The 25,505-nt window shown below is 38.0% G+C and overlaps 1 protein-coding gene across 1 annotated transcript; it reads right to left on the reverse strand.

Annotated features, from left to right (window-relative positions):
• Positions 1-22,560: 22,560 nt before the first annotated feature.
• On the reverse strand, positions 22,561-25,230 carry LOC119528701 (SIN3-HDAC complex-associated factor). Its single transcript, XM_037828989.1, has one exon. The coding sequence runs from the start codon at positions 25,153-25,155 to the stop codon at positions 24,490-24,492; it is 666 nt and encodes a 221-aa protein (XP_037684917.1). The 5' UTR covers positions 25,156-25,230; the 3' UTR covers positions 22,561-24,489.
• Positions 25,231-25,505: the final 275 nt, after the last annotated feature.

Below are 25,505 nucleotides of genomic sequence, written 5' to 3' on the forward strand. Positions count from 1 at the left end.
GCTTTTTAAATGGATAATGGGGAGTTTCTGGAAGAGTTGTGAGGAGTTTGATAGAAAAGGCCAAAACTGCTTTAAAGAGACTGTTTGTGGAAATATGGACTCTAAAGATACTTCTGACGAGGTCTTGAACAGAGATGATCAATGTGTTGTTGTGAACTGGAAGAAAGGCGATCCTTGTTTTAAAGTGGCACAGAATTTGGCAAAATTGAGTCCTGGTTTTGGATGGAAGGAAGAGTTTGAAAACGACAACTTGGAATACTTAGCTGAGGAGATCTCCAGACTACGTGTGGAGGACATATCCTGGCTTCTCCTTGCAGCTTATAGTAAAATGCGAGCAGAGAGAGATAAATTTAGAACTGAACTCTTGGGTTCAAAGAAACCAGAAGCTGATGCCTTGGAAAATTACGAGCTTCCAGGGGGTGGAATCCCAGAAGCTACAGCCCAACATGAGGATGTAACCAAACATGGAACCCAGCCGCCATTTCAGTACAAGCCAAGATTGGAAAAGGAGTTAAGCAGAAAGGATTTGTGGAAAGTCCTATTGTCTGATGGCTTTGACCCCTGCATGCTTCATGCAAAGCCAACAGAATTTTTGCGAGATCTTTATAGACAGAGCCATTGCCGGTCTGGACTGGAGGAGACAGACAAGGGAAAAATTAAAGGAAAAATCTCTTCAAAGACAGAGCCATGGAGGTTGAGGTCTGGAGTCAGGAGGTCTCGGGCTGGGAGAGCGGAGCTGCCCACATGCATGGAAAGGGTGAGTTTGCCCTGGAGGTCGAGGGCGGGCCTTCCGCCTCAATGCTCTGGAAGAGTTCTGCCACCCAAGGTCCCAGAGAGGGTGGAGCACATTCCCAGGGAATTGGGGAGAGCCTGGCTGCCACCCCACTGTTCTGAAGGGGTTGAGCATGTGCCCCGGAGATGGAAGGGAATCCGGGAGCTGCCCCAAGGTTTGAGGAGGGTGGGGCCGAGAAGGTGGTCTCCCCAATGTGTGGAAATGTTGGAGCACTCACCCAAGCATTTGGAGAGAAAAGGGCTGCCACAAAGGCCCTTAGGAAGGGTTAGACTCCCGCTCTCTCAAGCCCCAAGGATGCAACATCGTTCTGTTAATGACTCTCAGACTTTGAAATCTAATGGAGTTTGTCCTGCAGGTTTTAGGAACTGTTTTGGTCCTGTTAACCCTGTTTTCCTTACTCTTTCTCCTTAAGGCAGTGGAAATGTTTATCCTATGAATGTCTCTCCTTTGTATATTGGAAGCATATAACTTGTTCTAAGTTCACAAATCCACAGCTAGAGGGGAATTATGCCTTAGGACTGACCACGCCTAAATTGATTTTGATGGGATTTTGTACTTAACTTTTGTTACTGAAATGATTTAAGTTTTTGTGATATTGTGATGAAATGAATGCATTTTGTATTTGGAAAGATAATGTCATTTTGGGTTCCAGGGGGTGGAATGTGCCAGTTTGAATGTATTGTGTCCCCCAAATGCCATCATCTTTGTGGTCTTGTGTGGGGCAGACGTTTTGGTGATGGTTGGATTTGCTTGGAATGTGCCCCACCCAGCTGTGGGCAATGATTCTGATGAGATGTTCCCATGGAGGCGTGGCCCCACCCATTCAGGGTGGGCCTTTATCAGTGGAGCTATATAAATGAGCTGACTCAGGGGGAGGAAAGGGAGTACAGCTGTGAGTGACGTTTTGAAGAAGAGCAAGCTTGCTAGAGAGGAGTGTCCTGGGAGAAAGCCATTTTGAAACCAGAACTTTGGAGCAGACGCCAGCCATGTGCCTTCCCAGCTAACAGAGGTTTTCCGGACGCCATTGGCCATCCTCCAGTGAAGGTACCCGATTACTGATGTGTTATCTTGGACACTTTAGGGCCTTAAGACTGTAACTGTGTAGCCAAATAAACCCCCTTTTTATAAAAGCCAATCCATCTCTGGTGTTTTGCATTCCGCAGCATTAGCAAACTAAAACACTTACATTTAAAATCCTTTAGGGCATAAGATAGAGGAACACCTCTTGGCTCTGTCTTTCTCATGATCCATTCTAGAAAGTCAGAAATAAGGGGAAAGGAAGAGACATTAGCTGGCCTCACAGCGTTAGGACATGAGCATCTCCCCTATAAGATGTCATGTCATCCCTGCAGGCTTGAGAAGGAAGTCCTCTCAGGATCTGCGAGTAACCTTCCACCTTTCACTTTCCAGACTTCTTGCTTGATCTCACCTGAGAACTTTTCCCTTCCTCCCCTCATTCCTTCATCATCCAGTGATGTTGACAGTTAGGAGTTCAGGCAGAAAAATGATATCTGTGTTTTAAATTTCTAGGGATTGTGTATTAGACACTGATGGCCAGCACTAAGGTTGAGTCAATGTGACACGAAAACCAAAGGTCATTACTTAGGATGGGCAAGGCCACTGGCTGATTTACTAAAGTTGAACCTCCTATAATGTTATATTGGTATTGTGTAGGAGAATAGTGACTCAAGTTTGAGAAAAATGGAAGTGAGAAGATCTGTTGAAGTGTCTAGTAGAGAAAAATGAAAATGCATGCAGAATGTCCTGGACTGGAAGTCAGGAGATGGGACTTCGGTTTACTCTCTGCCTCTGATGAGTTGTGCAGCCCTGGGGCAAGGCAAACCTCTGTCTGGATCTCAACCAGGAAATGAAATGCCTTCTAGACATCATGTTTTATGGTTCTGTTTTGTAATGTTTAGGTTAGATGATTTATTATTGGTTACCTTCCTTTAAAACAAAATTTCTCAGAATTATCGTAATATATTGAAGCTTTCCTGAATTCCTTATCATTTAGGCAATGGTACACTGGCCCTGAGAGGTGTTTTTAAAAACACTTTACTACAGGTGCAAATAGTACTCAAGCTCCTCTGGCTTTCCAGGGGCACATGAAAGAAAGACCTTTTCTTTATGCTATATTCATGGCTTCCAACACAAACCATGTTCTTGGGGCAGCTGGAAAATCCTTTTATGTTCCTCCAGGTCTCTCTTTCACCCACCCCTAACACAGCCCCTCTAAAAGTTTCTGTCTTTCTCTTCTGAGGCTTCTCTCCTCTAATGTTCTCTGTATCTTATCCCTATCTCTACTTTGGGAACTTATTGCATTAGTTTGATTTTGTGCTTTCTGTTTTTGAGTTTTTAACCTCTCTTTCTCTATTAACTCCTTTCTATTAGTGTTTAGTTTTTTTGTTTTTTGTTTTTTTAAGTGGGAGTCTCCCCAGTTAAAAAAATACTTGCCTTGCAGCTAACACCCTAACTTCTACCTTTAGGTTTCAGGTGGATATCACTGCTTTCAGGAAGTGTTTTCTGATCTCACAGGCTGGGGTAAGATGCTGCTCCTATGTGCTACTGTATCATGCTGTATTTCCCTTCTCCTGGAAGGCATCACACAACAGTGTAACTTTCTGCTTTCTACCTTCCCCACTGGGCTGTAGACTACATGGGGACAGGGATTTGTCTTTTTACTTATTCATTGCTGTATCTCAGAACAGTGCCTAACATATAAAGGAAGTTTTAAAAAATTTGTGAATGAATTAGTGAATTGATAAAGGAAAGAGGAAGAGACACAAATTGTCCCCCAATATTGCTGAAATGTTTTACGCTGCATACTCTCCTCTCCTACCTACCCTTTAACCCTAATCCCCAATATTTGCTATGTTCATAGGCTTGCTTTGATGGGGACAATTTAATAGTAAATCACTTTAATTGAGTGACATCCGGTGGTAGAGAAAGGTACTAATTTTCAGAAGAGAAATACCGTTTCAGGTTGCAACCATCCTTTTACAATAATCAGTCATGACAAGCAACCAAAGATTTAGAGATTCAGTTCCAGTAAGTGTCTAGCCTTTTGAAGCAGAAATCAGATGACTTTCCCAAGTGATTCTTTCTTAGGATTTTTCTGGTGTTTCCCACTTCTGGTCCAGTTGGGCATCTTCACAATGATTGTTGACCTGGAGACATTTTACATTTCTCAGAAGAGCTGTATAGAGAAGTAAAAATGGAAGGTGAGGGATTTTCAGTGTGAAAATCTAATGAGAGGTTTTATTGTTTGGCTTCAAATTTCTGGTGGCTCATTATTTTGCCCCTGTCATCGGACAAGGAATACAGGGAGAAAAGTAAATTCTCACTATGCTGATGTTAACAAGGATATAAGTAACAGAGCTGACGTTCAGTGAACACTTTCAGTGTACCAGGCCCTTTACATGCATTAACCCATTTAATCATACCACACTTTGAGGTAGATAGTATTATTATACCAATTTTAAAGATGAGGAATTGAGTCATATGATATCATATGAAGCAACTCTCCATGTCACACAGGTAGTAAGTATTATGGCTCAGATTTGGACCCCGATAGTACAGGTCCAAAGTCCTGATTCTAACCACTGCATTCTACCTCCTTTCAGTAGGGGCAGCAGCTGAAGGCAGAGATTACTCATTTATCACATAGAATGCCTCCATCCCACATAAAACAGTAATCTGAGACCCACATGTAAATTTTTTATTGGATCCTAGAGTTCTATAAATAAAGAAAACAGTAAATATAAGGGATAATTGGCAAGTACAGCTGTCTAATAAGATCCTTCACATTATATCTCCACTTTTCTGTAAAAGTGGATAAATTTTGAGTATTTACTATATTGCTATGTTGCAGACAGCTGAGCATCATCTTTGGACAGTTATTTTTAAAAATTTATTTTGAAATAATTACGGATCCACAGGAAGTTGCAAAGAAATGTAGAGGGAGGTCCTGTGCACTGTCTGCCCAGCTTACCCCACTGATAAAACTTCTTGCATGAATGTAGGACAATAAAAAACTAGGAAATTGACATTGGTACACTCCACAGAACTTATTCTAATTTCACCCATTATACATGGATGCATTTGTGTGTGTGTGTGTAATTCTCTGCAGTTCTTCACATATATAGCTTTATGTAACCACCACCAAAATCAAGATAATTAAATGTACCATTACAGTGAGGCTCCCTCATGCTACTCCTTTATAGCCACCCATCTCATCTTATCCCCTGGTAGCTACTGATCTGTTCTCCATCTTATAATTATATTATTTCACAGATGTTATAAGAATGGGATCATTTGGTATGTAATTTTTTGAGACTGGCTTTTTCATTAAGCATAATTCCCTGGCAATTCATCTAAGACATTGTGTTTATTGCTCTTTTTTATTGCTACATAGCATTCCATAGTACTTAGGTACCTCAAGTTGGTTTAACCATTCACCTATTGAAGGACATCTGGGTACTTTCCAGTTTTTGGCTATTACAAATAAAGCTGATATGAACATTTTATGTATAGATTTTGTGTGAATGTAATTTTCATTTCTCTGTGGTAAATGCCCAAGAGTGCAGTTGATGGTTTCTATGGTAATTATACGCTTATTTTTTTTTCTTTTAAGAAGTTGCCAAAATGATTTTCAGAGTAGCTGCATCATTTTATATTCTCACCAGTAATGTATCAGTGATCTAATTTCTTTACAACCTCACCAGCATTTGGTGTTGTCACTATTTTTTTATTTTGATCATTCTGGTGGGTGTGTAGTGATATCTCATTGTGGTTTTAATTTGCATTTTCTTGATTGAGAATGACATCGAACAACTTTTCATTTCTTATTTGCCCTTTGTATATCCTTGTCAATGAAATAATTCATCTTGTCTTTTGCTCATTTTCTAACTTGATTTTTTTTAACTGTTAAGTTTTTTGAGTTCTTTATGTATTCTAGATACTACTCTTTTGTCAGATATGTGGTTTGCAAATATTTTCTCCCAGTCCGTGACTTGTCTTGTTTATCTTCTTCACATGGGCTTTCACAGAATAAACATTTTTAATTTTTATGAGGTCAAATTTATCATGTTTTTCCTTTTATGGATCATGCCGTTTGGGTTTAGTCTAGTCCTAGTTCTAAGTCCCAAAGATTTTCTCTTATTTTTTTCTAAGAGTTTTGTAGTTTAATGCTTTATATTTCATTAGAGTTAATTTTTGTATAAGGTGTAAGGTTTTAGGTTGAGATTCTTTTTTTTTTTTTAATTTGGCCTGTGGCTGTCCAATTACTCCAGCACCATTTATTGAAAAGGCTCTCCCTCCATTGAATTGTTTTTGCTTTTGCCAAAAAATAATTGGGCATTTGTGTGGGTCTATCTCTGGGTTCATTATTTTGTTCCATTGTTCCATGAGTCTGCTCCTCCAGCAATACCACACTGTCTTGATTACTGTATAGTAAACCTTAATATTGGAAGGAATGATTCCTCCTACTTTTCTTTTTCTTTTTCATATAGTTTCTGTTACAACCACACAATCCTGCCATTATAGCCTGAAAGCAGAACATAGACAACTTGGAAACAAATGTGTGTGACTATGTTCCAACGGTGGTTAGCTGCAGGTTGTAGTCTGTTAACACTCTAGTGGCTGTAGGGGAATGTAACATTTTTGACTTAACTGTTTTCTATAATTAAGAGCTTGGACTGTGAAATTAATGTTAACTTCTGAATTATTTTTCTGATAAAAATGCAAATGATTTATTTTCTATGGCTATCCTTTTATTACCCTGTAGGGTATTAACAGTAGCTTTGTTTCTAACCAAACAATTTTATTCTGACATTCTCTTTTCACTTGTTTGAAGATTCTCGATTCCTCAGATGTTCGTGGAACCAGCTTTCCTTCTCACTGAGTAAGTAAATGGGATATGTCTACCCTCTATATTTGAGAATAGCATTTTACTTTTTGAAAATAATACTTTCACATCTCAAACACAAATCTTGCCCTATTTCACTGGTTCTCACTCACTAAGCCCAACTCTGATGATACTCAACTGACATCTAACAAGTTTTATTAGCATTTACTCAATATTTGGGGGGATTTTAGATTAAGTGGTCATACTGCTAAGCATGTGAAATTTCATTTCTTCCTTCCTGGAATACTGAACTTTTCTCCCCATTCCAGAATATAAATTCTCTCTCTTTCCTACAGAGTACCTCAGTTGAACAAAGGCTTTCAAACTAATGTGATCACTCCTCTTTATAAATATATATATATGTATATATATATATATTACATTCCTATGATTTTTTAAAAAGTTTTTATTCCAGTAACATATATACAAACTAAAATTTCCCCCTTTTATCACATTCAAATATATAATTCAGCGGTGTCAATTACATTCCCAATGTTGTGCTACCATCCATTTCCAAAACTTTTCTATCACCCAAAATAGAAACTCTTTACCAATTCAGAATTAATTCCCTATTCCTTATCCACACTCCAGCCCTTGGTAGCCTGTATTCTAGTTTCTGACTTTATCATTTTGCTTATCCTAAATATTTCATGTCAATGAGATCATACAATATTTGTTCTTTTGTGTTTGGCTTATTTCACTCAATATGATATCTTCCAGGTTCATCTACATTGTCACATTTATCAGGACTTCATTCCTTTTAATGGCCAAATAATATTCCATTGTATGTATATACCACATTTTATTTATCCATTCATCTGTTGATTGTCCATCTTTTGACAATTGTGAATAATGCTGCTATGAACATCAGTGTGCTAATATCTGTTTGAGTCCTTGCTTTTAATGTTTTGGGATGTATACCTAGAAGTGGGATTGATGAATTATACGGGTAATTCTACGCTTAACTTTCTGAGGAACTGCAAGCCTTTTCCACAGTGGCTCCTCCATTTAACATTTCCGTCAGCAATGAACAAGTGTTCCCATTTCTTCACATCCTCTGTAACACTTCTTATTTTCTGTTTCTATAATAGTAGTCACTGTAGTGGGTGTGAAATGGTATCTCACTGTGGTTTTGATTTGCATTTCCATAAGGGCCAATGATGCTGAACATCTTTTCATGTGTGTTTTGGCCATTTGTACATCTTTGGAAAATCTCTATTCAAGTCTTTTGCCCATTTTTAAATTGGGTTGTTTGTCTTTTTGTTATTGAGGTATAGGATTTCTTTAGATATTCTGGATAATAAACCCTTATCTTCTATATGGCTTCCAAGTATTTTCTTTCAGTCTGTAGGTTGTTTTTTAGTTTCATGATGAAGTCTTGTGATGCACAGAAGTTTTAAATTTTGATTAAGCTATTTTTATCTAGTTTTTCTTTTGTTGTTTGTGCTTTTGGTATAGAGTCTAAGAAGCTATTGTCTAACAGAAGGTCCTGAAGATGTTTCCCTATGTTTTATTCTAGGAGTTTTATACTTTCAGTTCTTATGTCTAGGTCTTTGATTCATTTTGAGTTAATTTTTGTATAAGGTGTGAGGCAGGGGAACACCTTAATGTTTTACACCTGGATAGCTGTTTATTGAAGAGCCTATTCTTACCCCATTGCGTGGTCTTGGCACCCTTGTCAAAGGTCAGTTGGCTATAGAGGCGAGGATTATTTCTGAACTCTCAATTTGATTCTGTTTGTCTATGTGTCCATCTCCGTTCCAGTCAGTACCATGCTGTTTTGACTACTGTAGCTTTGAAATAAGGTTTAAAATTGGGAAATGTGAGTACTCCAATTCTGTTCTTTTTTTCAAGATAGCATTGGCTATTCAGGTCCCCCTGCCTTTTCATATAAATTTGATGATTGGCTTTTTCATTTCTATAAAGTAAGCTGTTGGAAATTTGATTGGGATTGCACTGAACCTGCACGTCGCTTTGGGTAGAACTGACATCCTAATAATATTTAGCCTTCCAATCCATGTACATGGAATGGCCTTACATTCAGTTAGGTTTTCTTTGATTTCCTTTAGCAAATGTTTTGTAGTTTTCCATATATAAGTCCTTTACATTCTTAGTTAAATGTATTCCTAGGTATTTGATTCTTTTAGTTGCTATTGTAAGTGGGATTTTTTACTTGATTTCCTCTTCAGATTCTTCATTACTAGTAGATAGAAGCACTACTGAATTTTGCATGTTGATCTTGTACCCTGCCACTTGTGTGAAGAGCAACCTTTAGAACTGGTGACAAGTTCTCTGTTCTGTTTGTCTGGAAATGTCTTCATTTTGCTTTCAAATTTGAAGGACATTTTTAATGGATGTAGAATTCTAGATTAGAAGTTATTTTCTTTCAGAAGTTTGAAAATACTATTCCATTGTCTTCTGGATTCCATTGTTTCTATTGAGAAGTTATCCATCAGTCTAATTTTGATTCAATACTTTTCTTCTTTTCTGTGGCTACATCTCTATGTCTCTTACTCTCTCTTACATATTTTTTATCTTTTTCTGTCTCTATTGAATGTTGTTATTGTTTATCATACTTTTTTCAGTTTTAGAATTTCCTTTTAGTTTTTTGTAGTTCCCAGTTTTCTCCCTGAATTCTATATTATTTATCTATTTGAATATAATATTCATAGTTATACTAAAGTCACTGTGGGATGACTACTGTATCTGGAGCCCCTGTAGGTTTCTTTCTATTGTCTATTGTTTTTACTATTTCTGTTCAAGTTATCTTGTCTCATAACTTGTTTGGCTTTTTTTGATTGAGTGCAGGACACTTTATTTGCAAAATTGTTTGTAGAAATACTTTTGAGGCTTAGGATAAAGAGATATTCCTTCAGCCTTCAGAGAGGCTATACGTTTGCTTCTGCTAGATGCCAGGAAAATAATTTAAATTTAGATTCAATGATCTTTCTTCTGGATTATCCCTTCCCCAAGAGGACAGTTCTTCAGGGTCTCAAACCAAATCAAAGGGGTTTACCAAGGCTCTTCTTCCCCTTAGCATGTCCTGGAATCTCTCTCTCAACCTCAAGCTCACCAATTAAGTTTCTTGAAAAATGTAGAAACTTTCCCTGTAACTATATGATGAGTGATATGTTTTCTATGGATTGCTTTGACTTTCTAGTGTGCTTCAATGGGGGAATTTCATCCTTCAGTAGCTCAAATTACATTGATGAATCAGTGGCATTTCTTCCTGAGAAACTTCTGCCTTGTCTCTGGCTGCTTCCTTGAAATTCATTTAAATTACTACTCTATTTAGTTCTGCTTTAGACAGATATGGAAAAAAGCTTTGTGTAGTTTATATATATATATATATATATATATACATATTTATTGAGATTGTTCACATACCAGACAACTATCCAAAGATCCAAAGTGTACAATCAATTACCCATGGTACCATCATAAAGCTGTGCATCCGTCAACACAATTAATTTTTTTTCAATTTTTAGAATATTTTCCTCACTCCAGAAAAGAAATAAAAACAAAGAAAGGAAACTCAAATCCTCCCATACCCCTAACCACACCCCCCTTCTTTATTGATTCATAGTTTTGGCATAGTACATTTGTTACTGTTGATGAAAGATAGTTAAAATACTGCTAACTGTAGTATATGGTTTGCAATAGGTATATATTTCTTCTCCTATATGCCTCTCTATTATTAACTTCTAGTTATAGTGTTATATATTTGTTCTAGTTTGTGAGAGAGATTTTGAATATTTGTATAGTAAATCATGGACATTGTCCACCACAAGATTCACTGTTTTATACATTCCCATCTTTTAACCTCCATCTTTTCTTGTGGTAACATATGTGCCTCTGAGCTTATCCTTTCCACCACCTTCACACACCTTTCAGCACTGTTAGTTATTTTCACAACATGCTACCATCATCCCTGTCCATTTCCAAATGTTTAAGTTCACCCTAGTTGAACATTCTGCTCATATACTAAGCAACTGCTCCCCATTCTTTAGCCTCATTCTATATCCTGGTAACTTAAATTTCATGTCTATGAGTTTACATATTGTAATTACTTCATATCAGTGAGACCCTGCAATATTTGCTCAATGTGTCTGTCTTATTTCACTCAATATAGTGCCCTCAAGTTTTTTTCATAACCCATTTCTTTTAAGATGGTTTTGTTCTCACACCATACATTCCATCCTAAGTAAACAATTGTTGGTTCCCTGTATAGTCACATATTTATGTGTTCAGCACCATCACTACTGTCTATATAAGGACATCTCCATTTCTTCCACAAAGAAGGAGGAAGAGTCAAAGAAGGCAGAAAGACAAAAGAAAAGAGAGAGAGAAAGAAAGAAAAAAAGAAACAGACAAAAAACAAAACTTGACAGCTAGAAAGCAGCCAAAGAAAAGACAGCATTAATCCAAAGTAGAATAAAGAGTCAGACAACATCACCAATGCCAGGAGTCCCATACCCTTCCCTTATTCCCTGCCCCCCCATCTGCATTTAGCTTTGGTATATTGCCTTTGTTATATTAAAGGAAGCAAAATACAATGATTCTGTAAATTATAGTCTCTAGTTTGCATTGATTGTATTTTCCCCCTAATTCCACCCTAATTTTAACACCTTGCAATGTTGACATTCATTTGTTCTACCTCATGTAAAAACATATTTGTACTTTTTATTACAATTGTTGAGCATCCTAGGTTTCCCTGAGTCTTTTATCCTTCGTCTTTTGTTCTGGTGTCCTACATGGTCCCAACCTTCCTCTTTCAACCATACTCACAGTCACCTTTGTTCAGTGTACTTACATTGCTGTGCTACTGTCTCCCCAAACTGTTTTCCAAAGCTCTCACTCCTGTCTTTTCCTTTCTGTCTGCAGTGCTTCCTTTAGTGTTTCCTGTAGAGCAGGTATCTTGTTCACAAACTCAGTCATTGTCTGTTTCAGAGAATATTTTAAGATCTCCCTCATATTTGAAGGACAGTTTTGCCAGATATAGGATTCTTGGTTGGTGGTTTTTCTCTTTCAGTATCTTAAATATATCACCCAACTTCCTTCTTGCCTCCATGGTTTCTATTGAGAAATCCACACATAGTCTTATCAAGCTTCCTTTGTATGTGATAGATTGCTCTTCTCTTGCTGCTTTCAGGATTCTCTGTTTATCTTTGATGTTTGATAATCTGATTATTAAGTATCTTGGCATAGGCCTATTCAGATCTATTCTGTTTGGCATATGCTGTGCTTCTTGGATCTGTAATTTTATGTTTTTCATAGTAGATGGGAAATTTTCATTGATTATTTCTCTATTATTGCTTTTGCCCCTTTTCCCTTCTCTTCTCCTTCTGGGACACCAATGACATGTGGGTTCTTGCTTTTCATTTTGTCCTTAAGTTCCCAGAGATGTTGCTCATATTTTTCCATTCTTTGTCTGTTCTTTTGTGTGTAGGCTTTCAGGTGCCTTGCTCTCCAGTTCCTGAGTGTTTTCTTCTGCCTCTTGAGATCTGCTGTTGTATGTTTCCACTGTGTCTTTCATCTCTTCTGTTGTGCCTTTCATTTCCATAGATTCTGTCAGGTGGTTTTTCGAACTTTCAATTTCTACCTTATGTATGCCCAGTGTTTTCATTATACGGTTCATCTCTTTCACCATATCTTCCCTAAACTTTTTGAATTGACTTTTTATTAGTTGTTTCAATTCCTGTATTTCAGTTGAAGTGTAAGTTTGTTCCTTTGACTGGGCTATAACTTCATTTTTCTTAGTGTAGTTTGTAGTTTTCTGTTGTCTAGGCATCTGGTTTCCTTGGTTATCCCAATCAGGTTTTCCCAGACCAGAACAGGCTCAGGTCCCAGAAGGAAGAAATATTCAGTATCCAGTTTCCCTGAGGGTGTGTCTTACCAAATTGGTACATCCTGTGATGCCTCGGGTCACTGGGCTTTTCTGTCCAGCAGGTGGTGCCTGTCAGTCTGTAACTCCAGACTGGTGTAAGGAGGTGTGGCCTGTGATTGTTTTCCCCCAGGCTCTGGGGTCTGGTTCTGAATGGAAGGCAAATAGTAGAGGTGGGCCCCACCCTTGCCTCCTAGGGAAGATAACCCACCTAGGGAGAGGTCATTAGCATTTGAATAGACTCTGCCTGTGCTATCTCCACCCTTGTCTGGGTCAGAGTGCTGGGAACTGAAAATGCCTGAGGCTTTCTCCACTGAGTTGAAATGTGGACAGAAAGCCCTCTTCAGGGCCAGTCCGCGGCCACCCTCTGGCTCTCTAAGGTCAGTCATCAACCAAACCCCCTGTCTGCTTGTTGAGGATTCATAGCTCACAGCAAGCAGTCCACACTTGTTAATTAAAACCCCAGTTGGAGCTCAGCTCAGCTATATTCGCTTGCTGGGAGAGAGCTTCTCTTTAGCACCATGAGGCTTTGCAGCCTGGGCTGTGGGTGGAGGGAGCTCCTGGCTTGGAGCCACAGTTTTTACTTACAGATTTTATGCTGCAATCTCAAGTATTCGTCCTGATTCAGGGTGGTGTATGATGAGTGGACAGTCACATTTGTCCACCTGCAGTTATTCTGGATTATTTACTAGTTGTTCCTGGTTGTTTGTTAGTTGTTCCAGGGAGACTAACTAGCTTCCACTCCTCTCTATGTCACCACCTTAGATCCATCTTTGTGTAGTTTTATGTAAATATAAATTAACTAATAAGTTGCCTAGTGATCATTTTGATACACTTATCGAGAATATGCAGACTGTATATGAGAGAAGACAATTTGAAAAGCTAAGTTGTTTTTTTAGCAGATGAAAAAATGTAATGGCTTCTATCCCAAAGATCCAAGACCAAAGATGAAGCAATCTCTGCCTTAGGGACCCAATTTCCTTCCCTGATCATTTCTTAACCAGGGCTGTTGCATAGAGCCTTAAAAAATGGCACATCCTACAGTTGAGTGGTGCATAATTTACAAATTAATGTGTGTCAACCCTGCCCTACTCCACTCTTTAGGCCTTTAGTCTTGTAAACAAGACTTCTTGTAGATTTTCTAGGAATTTTTCTGTTGCTTTAATTTTATTTGTGACTACTTATGGTTATTTAAACACCGAAGGTATTTATAATCTGGATAAATGAAATTCTACTTTATATGAACATGGTGAACATATATATAGAGGAAGGACTCTCTTCCTTTAGAAAATACTCTTCCCCACTCTGTCTTTGTGGTTATACCCATTGCTACTGTATGCTAGAAACTGTAATTCCACTCCCTAGTCAGTTGATTAGTCTAGGAGTGGGGAAACTGGCCCAAGTTGGGCACATCAGAGGGCTCACTTTAGGTGGCTGTTAATTCTACCATATTCAGTAGAAAAACAGTGAAAGCAAGTCTATAGAGTTTGTATTGAGAGACAAATAAAGAAAATGCAAAGCAAGTAATGTAAAGTAGATATAGATCATAGAAGGTTTTCTGATTCTCTCGCTTCAGGTGCTTCTTGAAGCCCAGAACATTCCTCTTCTTTGGACTTCTGTTCAACAGCCTAGAAACCTTATGATAATTTGCTGTTTTTACTTTTTGAGAGGAATCTCTGCAGTGCTGTGCTTTGATCTCGGCATGAAGGGCTTCTGCTTCAGGTCCCATGTTTTAGAGGACAGTCCTCCTGCCTTACCCACTTAATGAAGCAAGAAGTTTTCAGTCAAGGGGATATGGCCACCAAGAGCTCATGACTCACTCTTCTAGGCCATGTGCTGGGTGCATGGGAACCTGGGATTCCCTGCTCAAACAGTCCCCAACCTACATCCAGGAAGTCTGCGGACCTCTTCTCTGATCCATTCTAGTTCCCAGGGATGGTGAAGGGATGGCTGTTTATGGTAAAGCGTAAACTGAGGTTGGACTTGCAGATTGGGGCATTAACTTTTACATGTCCTAGGCCTTTTGTGGTACAGAATAGAGCCTTGGGTAAGAAAAGATGGGGCATGCCACAGGCCTTGGACCAGGGACCAACACATTAGTGTGCTGAACTCCTGAGAGTCTGAGAATCTTAAATTTGGGAACTTGGTCTTCCAGGAGCTTATGAAGGTATGTTTGTCAGTGTAGAAGGATAGAGCATACTTTATTTAATAGTTCATTAATGTGCTGGTTTGGATGTATTATGTCCCCCAAAATGCCATTATCTTTGATGCAGTCTTGTGTGGGCAGGAAACATATTGGTGTTGATTGGGTTGGAGACTTTTGATTGGGTGTTTCTGTGGAGATGTTATCACTCAACTGTGGGTGAGATCTTTCATTAGATAATCTCCATGGAGGTGTTGTCCCACCCATTCAGCATGGGCTTTGATTAGTTTACTGGAGTACTATATAAGCCCAGACAGAAGGAGCGAGCTTTCTACAGCCAAGAAGGACATTTTGAAGAATGCACAGGAGCTGAGAGAGGAACTGCAGTTTACAGAGACATTTTGGAGATGGCTTTTGAAAGCAGACTTTTGCTCCAGAGAAGCTAAGAGAGGACAAATGCCCCAAGAGCAACGGAGGGTGACATTTTGGAAAGAAGCTGAAGTCTAGACAGGAATGTCCTGGGAGAAAGCCATTTTTAAACCAGAACTCTGGAGCAGATGCCAGCCACGTGCCTTCCCAGCTAATAGAGGTTTTGCGGACACCATTAGCCATCCTCCACTGAAGGTACCAAATTGTTGATGCATTACCTTGGACACTTTATGGCCTTAAGACTGTAACTGTGTAACCAAATAACCCCTCTTTTATAAAAGCCAATCCATTTCTGGTGTTTTGCATCCTGGCAGCATTAGCAAACTAGAACAGTTAGTTAGATTTAAAACTTTCAAATATTTAGACATGTAGTATATGGGCTTCCATTTGTACTCTTTCCCCAGGCCTTGCAAATGTTAGAGGTGGGCCTGACCAAATGAGTCAATATAATGAAAACCTAGCTTTATAGTAGCTAAACTAAGGGTCAATGACTTATGGTCCAAAAGAATTTCTAATAGGATTATTTTAATAACACAGGGTAGTAAAAAGACTACTGATTTAGAACTGGTATTAATTATCTATTACTGTATAATCAAGTACCTGAAGTTAGAAGCTTAAAACAACAAACTTTTATTATCTCACACTTTCTGTGGGTCAGGATCCAAGAGTGGCTTAGCTGGGTGGTTCTGGCTCAGAGAATCTCATGAGGTTGTAGTCAAGATGTTGGTTTAGCCTGCAGTCATCTTGGGCTTGACTGGGGCTGAAACATCTTCCAAACTCATTCACGTGGTTGATGGCAGGGCTTAGTTCCTTGCCACATGGGTCTTTCCAAAGACTGCCTGGGTGACCTCATGCGATGACAGGTGACTTTCCCCAGAGTGAGTGATCCAAAGGAAAGAGAACCCAAGATAGAAACAGCATTTTTTTATAACCTAATCTTGGAGGTGTTACATCATCATTTATGCTGTATTAGATTGGTCATATAGACCAACTCTGGTACAATGAAGGAGGGGACAACACAAGGTGGGGACACCAGGAGATGGTGATCACTGGTTACCACAGAACTCCTTACTCAACCTATTCCAGCCCTACTAGCTTGCTTTTTTTTTTCTCTTTTAAAAATTGTGGTAAAAATATATATAACATAAAATTTGCCATTTTAACCATTGTAAGTGTACAGTTCCGTGGCATTAATTACATTCACAATGTCATGCAACCACCACTATATATTTCCCACACACTTTCATCCCCCCAAACAGAACTCTGTACCCATCAAGTAATTCACCATTCCTCACTTCCATCCAGACTCTCAACCTCTAATTACTTTTTGTCTATGGATTTGCCTTTTCTAGATATTTCATATAAGTAGAATGATACAATATTTGCACCTTTGAATCTGGCTTATTTCACCAAGAATAATGTTTTCAAGACACATCCATATTGTAGCATGTATCAGAATTTCATTCCTTTTTTATGGCTGAATTGCATACCATTTTGGATGTACCATATTTTGTTTATCCACTCATCTGTTGATGGACACTTGGGTTGTTTCCACCTTTTGGCTATTGTGACTAATGCTCCTATGAACCTTGGCATACAAGTACCTGAGTCCCTGTTTTCAATTCCTTCGGATATATACCTAGGAATGGAATCTCTGGGTTATATGGTAATTCTATGTTTAAGTTTTTGAGGAATTGCCAAACTGTTTCCCATACTGGTTGTGCCATTTTGCATTCCTTTCAGCAATGTACACAGGTTCCAGTATCTCCACATGCTCACCAACAGTTTTTATTTTCTGCTTTTTTGATTATAGCCATCCTAGCAGGAAGCAGCATCCCATTGTGTGTTGAATTGCATTTCCCAAATGACTCATGATGTTGAGTAAGTTCTTAATGTACTTATTGGCCATTTGTATATCTTTGGAGAAATGTCTATTCAAATCCTTTGCTCATTTTTTATTTGGGTTGTTTGTCTTTTTGTTGTTGAGCTGCCACTATTCTTTTGCTACTTGAACTCATTCAGTTCTGTCCCACTTCAGAGCCTTTGCATTTGTGGCTCTGGCTGGTATGCTCTTCCTCTTGATCTCTGCTTGGCTGGCCATTTCTTTTAGATCTCAGCTTGAATGTCACTGCTCTAGAGAGGATTTGACTGATCACTCAATATATACTAGCCATGTAGTCATTCTTTATTACATCACATTATTTTAATTCTTAGAGCCCAACAGATAAATATATGTTGAATGAATGAATCTTAATAATTATATGGCCTTGAGAAAGAGGTAAGTTCTCAAAGCATCAGTGGCTTTATCTGTGCTTAATGATCCCCCACTCTCTTCCCCCATCCCATCACCACGCAGGTTTTGGTGTGGACCAAATAAGATAAGTTAGAATTTTCCATAATAATTGATGGGGTTGCTATTGTTGGCTGATTTTTTTTTTTTTTTTTCTTTTCCCTCCATGGCAGAGGATCATCCAGGGATGTTGCCTTATTTTGTCAGGACTGATATAATAAAGTACCACAGACTAGTTGGCTTAAACAACAGAGATATATTGTCTCACAGTTCTGGAGGCTAGAAGTATGAAATTAGGTTGTTGGCAGGATCACGCTTTTCTCTTAACAGGGAGAGTGTGTTCCATGCCTGTCACCTGGGCTGTGATGGGTGCCACACTCCCTGTGTTCCTTGGCTTTGTGACAGCACGATGCCATCCCTGCCTCTGTCACACAGCTGCCTCCCTCTCTGTCTCTGTCTCTCTGTGTCCCAAATTTACTCTCCTTATAAGGACACAAATAAGACTGGACTAGAGTCTGCCCTAATCCAGGTTGGATTCATCTCAATGAATAACAATGTCAAAGATTCTGTTTACAAATAAGTTCACATTCACAGGGTTAGGACTTGAATATGTTCTTTGGGGAAACACAATTTAATCCATAATACAGGTATTTACTTTACAGGCTCCCTTTATCCACCTGCACTGTAAGATGGCTTTGTTCATTTCTTCATTTATCCATGACTCAACTCATATTTATTACCCTGTAAATGTCTCAGGAGATTTATTTTGAATTAACATTATGATTTCATGTATGAAAAGTATTTCAATTGGGAGCAAGTTTAGTAAGCAAAATCACACCATGGGTTTGGATCATAACTAATTGTAGCATTCAGTTGAGCATGGGAGGTGGTATGTGTTTTTCAGAAGCCTGTAATGCACAAAAGAACAAATACCCAAGAATCAAAGCAAACTTTTAATAATGCCCAATTGGAGTTCTGGTCATGTTTGAGCCATTCAGAATCTAATCAGTAAAACCCCCTTGAGTCAATAATTGCCTTCTTCTTGAATCATTGCAGGTATCTATTATGGTGTACATTATCTACATAGAAATGAACATATGGTTATTGAACACATAACAAAACAGATTCTGTTGGAGAATGTTTCCTTTAGGATGCCTTAAAATATTCTTGAGCAGAATATTATGTAGGCTACTTACTATCCCTTCTGTTCCTGGGGTTAAAAGAATTGAGTTGCTAGTCCTTTGCATTAAGAATAGCAAATGAGCACCCTGTCAGAAGTAGAAAAACTCAGAATCTATCTATCTATCTCTGTCTGTCTATCTATCTATCTATCTATCCATCCATCCATCTAATCTATCTATGTCATCTGTTTATTTATTTATTTATGAAGCACTATAATTATCTTCTATGATGAAAAGAACAATAGATGGAGTTTCTTAAAAGTTGGGAAAATATTTTTTCTCTCTTGTGTAACCATTTTGGGGAACTCAGGTGTTTGGGAGAGGCTTTCTTCAGAGTGTCTCACTTCTTGATCTGCAGTTTGTTGCTGCTTTTTCATAACAGATTTCTTTGTGGATCACTATCTACTCTAGAGAGGCATTTGTCATCACCAGAAGATGGAAGGAGGAAGAGATTTTAAAAAAGCAAATATACAGTAGAGAAAACCTATATTAACTTGAACCTGGCCAATCCCTGTTCTGCATTAACTGGGTTTTCTCAATTTATACTCAACTTAAGCAGAAACAGACAAATCAAAAGGGTATTTTAATTTAAATAATTAAATATTAAATATTAAAGAATTCAAATAAGTATAGCATTTTGTATTTGAATAGTGGTGTTCAGAAAGAAAGTGATTTTCAGATTAGCCAGAATATCCATTTCCTAAGCATTCTATAAATTGGGGTATAAATATAACAAATAATCTTATTTATATGTATGATATTGACACATTCATGAAAGCATGCACACGTCCATGTATACATATATAATGAGGTTAAAATAGGAGTTTCAGCTGAGACTCTAAGTTGATAGATATTAGGCATTAAAGTTTCTGTTCAGAACAACTTCCCTGAAAGACTCACAAAAACAGGCTGAGAATCAGATGGATGATTCTTAAAAACCCTCACATTTGAGAATATAAAAAATTCAGGGGAGTAGAGACTGAGGGTAAATTTATGCTGAGGATATTTGGGGAGAACTGTTGATGTCTGTGAGTTCTTCTCTCTGTCCCTCAGGAGGAGGGTTGTGGGATGCTTGCCCCTCATCTTGAGCCTAGTGAAAGGAGTTCCAATGGGGCCATTTGGAAAGCATGATATGCGTGCCTTGCAACTGGGGAACACAATGGAGTCTTATTCTGACTTCCAGGGAAGAGATGGAGGAAGAGGAGGAAGAGAAGGAAGAGAGAGAGTGGGAGGAAGAGAGACAGAGATGGCTTAGTCTTCAATCCTGCCCAAGAGCAACACTTGGGGGGACAAACAGACCACAGCAGAGAGAAGCTGCAGATAGAGGATTCCTGGTGACTGAGAAGGAGGTCAGAACCAGCAGGAAGAGAGGTACATTTACCGACAGTAAGGGAACTACACTAAGGAGAGAGAGCCACAGCCATATAGGTAGAAGAATACCAAAGTGAGGAGACTTTGGATTCCTGAAGGCCCAAATGTCCTTCTCCCTCCCCTTGATGTGCTACCTCTTGAGGGATCAGAAAAATGCAGATAAGAAGGACAAGTAGAAATGCAATGTGGTAAAAGAGAGGAGAAATCAGTCACACTTTTTGCCCAAATAAAGTTCTCCATTTAATGCAGGTGTGCACTGCATCCGCATATCCATAGAAGAGAAGCTTGAACTTTGCATCGAGAATGAAATTGTTTTTTTTTTAACTTTTTTTTTAAATGAAATTTTATTAAGATACATTCACACAGCATAGAAACCATCTGAAGTATACAATCACTGGTTCACAGTATCATCACATAGTTATGCATACAGCCCCATGATCAAATTTAAAACTTTTTCATTACTCCAGAAAAGAAATAAAAATATAAAAGAAAACCCTAATCCTCCCATGTTCCTTATCCCCCCATATTATTGACCATAATATTGGTGTGGTACTTTTGTTATTGTTGATGAAAAAATATTAAATTATTTCTAACTATAGTCCATAGTTTGCAATAGGTACATTTTCCCCATATACCCCTAAATTATTAACTCCTTATAATAGTTTCATATATCTGCTATAATTCATGAAAGAACTTTTAACTATTTGTACAGTTAATCACAGACATTGTCCACAGCAAGATTCATACATTCCCATGTTTTGACCTCCAACTTTCCTTCTGCTGACATACATGACCCTAAACTTCCTCCTTCCACCATACTCACACACCATCCAGCACTGTTAATTATTCTCACAATAATGTGGTATTTTCACCTTTGCTGTTTCCAAATATTTAAGTTCACCCTAGTTAAACATTCTGCACATATTAAGCAACTGTTCCTCATTATTTAGCTGAATTCTATATCCTGGTAACCTATATTCTATATTTTATGTCTATGAATTTACTTAATATAATTAGTTCATATCAGTGAGATCATAAAATGTTTGTCCTTTAGGGTCTGACTTATTTCACTTAACATAATGTCCTCAAGGTTCATCCGTGTTGTTTCATGCTTCAGGACTCCATTCCTTCTTACTGCTGAATAATATTCCATTGTATGTGTATACCACATTTTGTTTATCCATTCATCTGTTGATGGACACTTGGGTTGCTTCCATCTTTTGGCAAATGTGAATAATGCTGCTGTGCATCAGTGTATACATGTTTGTTCATGTCCCTGCTTTCAGATCTTCTGGGTATATATAGCAGGATTACTGGGTTGTAAGACAACTCTATACTTAGCTGCCTGAGGAACCATCAAACTGTCTTCCACAAGAGCTGTACCATTTTAAATTCCCATGAGCAGTGAATAAGTGTTCCAATTTCTCCACATCCTCTCCAACACTTGTAGCTGCCTGTTTGTTTAATAGCAGCCATTCTGGTAGGTGTGAGATGATGTCTCATTGTGGTTTTGATCTGCGTTTCCTTAATAGCTAGTGAAGCTGAGCATCTTTTCATGTGTCTCTTAGCCATCTGTATTTCCTCTTTGGAAAAATGTCTATTCATGTCCTTTACTCATTTTTTAATTGGATTGCTTGTCTTTTTATTGTTGGATTTTAGGATTTCTTTATATATACTGGATATAAAACCCTTATCAGATATGTGGTTTCCAAATATTTCTCCCATTGGGTTGGTTGACTTCTCACCCTTTTGACAAAGTCCTTTGAAGCACTGAAGTATTTGATTTTGAGGAGTTCCCATTTATCTATTTTTTCTTTTGTTGCTTTTGCTTTGGGTGTAAAGTCTAAGAAACTATCACCTATCACAAGGTCTTAAAGATATTTCCCTACATTTTCTTCTAGGAGTTTTATGGTACTGGTTCATAGATTTAGGTCTTTGATACATTTTTAGTTAATTTTTGAATAGGGTGTGAGATAGGGGTCCTCTTTCATTCTTTTGGTTGTGGATATCCAGTTCTTCCAGCAACATTTATTGAAGAGACTCTTCTGTCCCTGTTGAGTGATCTTGGGAGCCTTATCAAAGATCAATTGACCATAGATCTAAGGGTCTATTTTTGAGCTCTCAATTCAATTCCATTGACAATATGTCTATCTTTATGTCAGTACCATGCTGTTTTGACCACTGTGACTTTATAATATGCTTTAAAGTCAGAAAGTGTGATACCTCACTTCATTCTTCTTTTTCAAGATGTGTCTGGCTTTTCTAGGCCCCTTACCCTTCAACATAAAATTGATAATTACCTTCTCCATTTCTGCAAAGTAGTCTGTTGGAATTTTGATTGTTATTGCATTGAATTTGTAGATCAATTTCAGTAGATTTGACATCTTAATGACATTTAGTCTTTCACTCCATGAAATCCATTTTTTTTCAGGTCTTCTTTGATTTCTCTTAGCAATATTTTGTACTTTTCTGTGTACAAGTCCTTTACATCCTTGGTTAGGTTTATTCCTAGATATTTGATTCTTTTAGGTGCTGTTGTAAATGGATTTTTTTTTTTTTTTTTTTCTAATAAGACTAAATTTATTCAATACCCTAGTAAAACTTTTGATTATAAGTATCCAACAGTATAAAAAGTAAAAAACAGATTTGTAGGTTTCTAATATATTAATACAAAGTGCATGACTACATACATACAGTACATCCTACAGGCAAAGAAAGGTGGAAGGGGAGAAAGAAGACTGTGGTTGAGGTCTAGTAATAAATAAATAAATACAGAAGTAGAGATGATCCATATTATAGTATATTCTACCACCAATACTGCAGTCAAAATGTACAAAAAAAAAACCCAAAAAACAAAACCATTTCAAATATAACTCAGGAGGAAGATGATAATGGCTGGGACTCTTGTAATACACCTCAAAGGCTGTGGGAGAGCCGACCCAACTCACTATATAGTCTGTGCATTTGGTGGCATGTAGCATGTAGGTTTTTCCAAAAGGAAGAAATACAGAATCTTAAGTTTAGATTAAGAGCTATAAAACTATAGGGTGCCTATAAACAGTGGCTCACTTCTTGTTATTCATACTATCCAATTTTTAAAATCCAGTTTTAAAAATAAGCACTGAGTCATGTTATTACAAGAAGGTAGGCGAAAATGCTCCTCCCCTCATGTAAGGTGATTTTTTTTTCCTGAAATTTTAGAAATGAGGCAATGAGAGTACTTTGGTTTGGATTCAAGTGAGAGGCTCTTAATAGAGATTTCAGAATTGAAGAGCTCCATGTTCAAGATTTATCACCTAATATGTCAATGTTCAGAAAGTCTGACTAAAAGAAGCCAAACCAAAAACCAACCCACTCAGCATTAACACACACCTCTTTTCTTCTAGAATTTTACTTTAAATATTGAAAAGAAAAAAAAAAAAACCCCTAATAGGTTAAAACAAGTCTAACACCCACTCTACACAGATAAAACCTTCACAAAGGCCAACTGAAGTAATCCAGAGCTAAAACTGAATTGTGCAGATTTTCAATGAAGTCACCAAACAGTCCTATAACACAAACAAAAGTCAATTATATACACACTAGGCAAGCCCTCTAAGAAATGTGCCCCAAGAAGCATTAACCTTTGTTTTGTGCCATCTTGAAGACTTGCACACTTTGTTTTTCAGACGTTTTTAATAGTGTGTGTTCTCTACCGTGTGGTGATGCTTTGGTACTACTCATATAGGATCGCTTATCCTGAAGCCTTGCCATTTCCCCAAGAGGAGCTTTGATTCTGCTTTAGAAGTTTCATATAAATTAAAATCTTTATCAAATATTAATATGAAGGGAGGTAACACAGAATGCAACATATACAGTCAAGTTACCTCTCTGTATATTTAGTAATTACTTTTTCTTTCAAGGTATATGCACCAGAAAGCTTAGTCTGTCCTGCTTAATATTTCAGTAGTACAGGTTTGAATCATCAGAACCTTGGCAAGACCTTAATATTTCAAAATTATAAACAATACCTCTAGGGGCAAGTCTATATTATTGAATTATGACAAATTTACTATCATGAGGGAAAACAAGTGTAGCCAGCCATCTTAAAAAAAATGCCCCAACCACTACTTCTCAATATAGAAAAGACTAAAACTACATATGGTTTATCATACAGCAAATCCCATCTCTGTCCCCTGAAATTCCCCTAATTTCATTCATGAGAAGGGGATTTTAAAAAAAGACTTAAAGAGCACTTTACAGCAGCATTCAGCTTTCCTATGAAATACTCAGCATCTTAAATATTATATACACTTCTCTTTTTCTTTTAGTAAGCTAGACACTGGCTTCAGAGTTTGTGAAAATGGGGGGAAAAATAACCCATTCAAAACCATTCTAAAAATTGTCTTTTGGCAGAACAGCAAGTATCCAAGTTAAAAATAGGAGGGTCACTGTGTTGTCTTACAAAAAAAAAAAAAAATTTTTTTTTTGTTCCCCTTCTACATAAACCTCAGTCACCACTCCTGAGTGGAGATGGGTAGAGGCTCTGGCCCCTGCTCCTCCGGCTTCTCAGCAGTTGTTTTCTTATTGCTGCAACAAGGCTTGAATAGATGTGTGTCAATGAGGACTTCCCCAAAACGGCCTTTATAGATAATCCCGCAACATATTTTCTGTCTTTTCCAGTATGTGAGATCTAAAAAGGAAAAGACTGGTGTTCTATTAGAGCCAGAAGCCATCTCGGTATCTGAGCCATCATCTGACTGGTTACTGTAACAAGGAGACTGGGCTGGGGAGGCACTTGAAGTGGTACTGTGAGCATCAGAATTGTGACGTTTAAATTCTTTCTGCAGTTTACTGATCTGGTTGCTTTTTATCCTGTTTCCAGACAGAGTTTTCACTTTCTTTGGTTTCAATGTAGTCTTTAGACTGGGTCCTGCCCTTGCATCTACCACATGATTCCAGTTTTTTTTTGATCCTGCTGGCAGTTTCTTCCATCTTTTCACAAGCAAGACACAGGCATTGCAGATATCTCCTGAACGAGTCTCATGTAACCCAAAGCAGCTCTGGAAGTCCTTTTCATAGCGTTTACTGTCAGTGAATCGAGAACTGGAGGACTTAGCCCTGCAAATACAGCAGCCCTCTATACTTCGGTACATCTTTGGCTTGTGAAAACCAAACATCTTTTCTTCTGAGCAACAGTCTTCCAAAAGGAGCCGTTCCACGCGCAATAACGTTCCCGAAGTGCGGAGTGCACGCTAGGCCAGACCTACTCGGGTCGCTCCCTCCTCCTCAACTGCCTTTGTAAATGGATTTTTATCCTTGATTACCTCTTTGGATAACTCATTACTACTATATAGAAACACCATTGATTTTTGCATGTTGATCTTGTACCCTGCCACTTTGCTGAACTGGATTATTAGCTCAAGTAGCTTTGCTGTCATTTTTTCTGGATTTTCTAAATATAGGATCATGTCATCTGCAAATAGTGACAATTTTACTTCTTGCTTTCCAATTTGGATGCCTTTTATTT

This window comes from Choloepus didactylus, chromosome 3 (genome assembly GCF_015220235.1).
Source record: "Choloepus didactylus isolate mChoDid1 chromosome 3, mChoDid1.pri, whole genome shotgun sequence".
Lineage (NCBI taxonomy): Eukaryota > Metazoa > Chordata > Mammalia > Pilosa > Megalonychidae > Choloepus > Choloepus didactylus.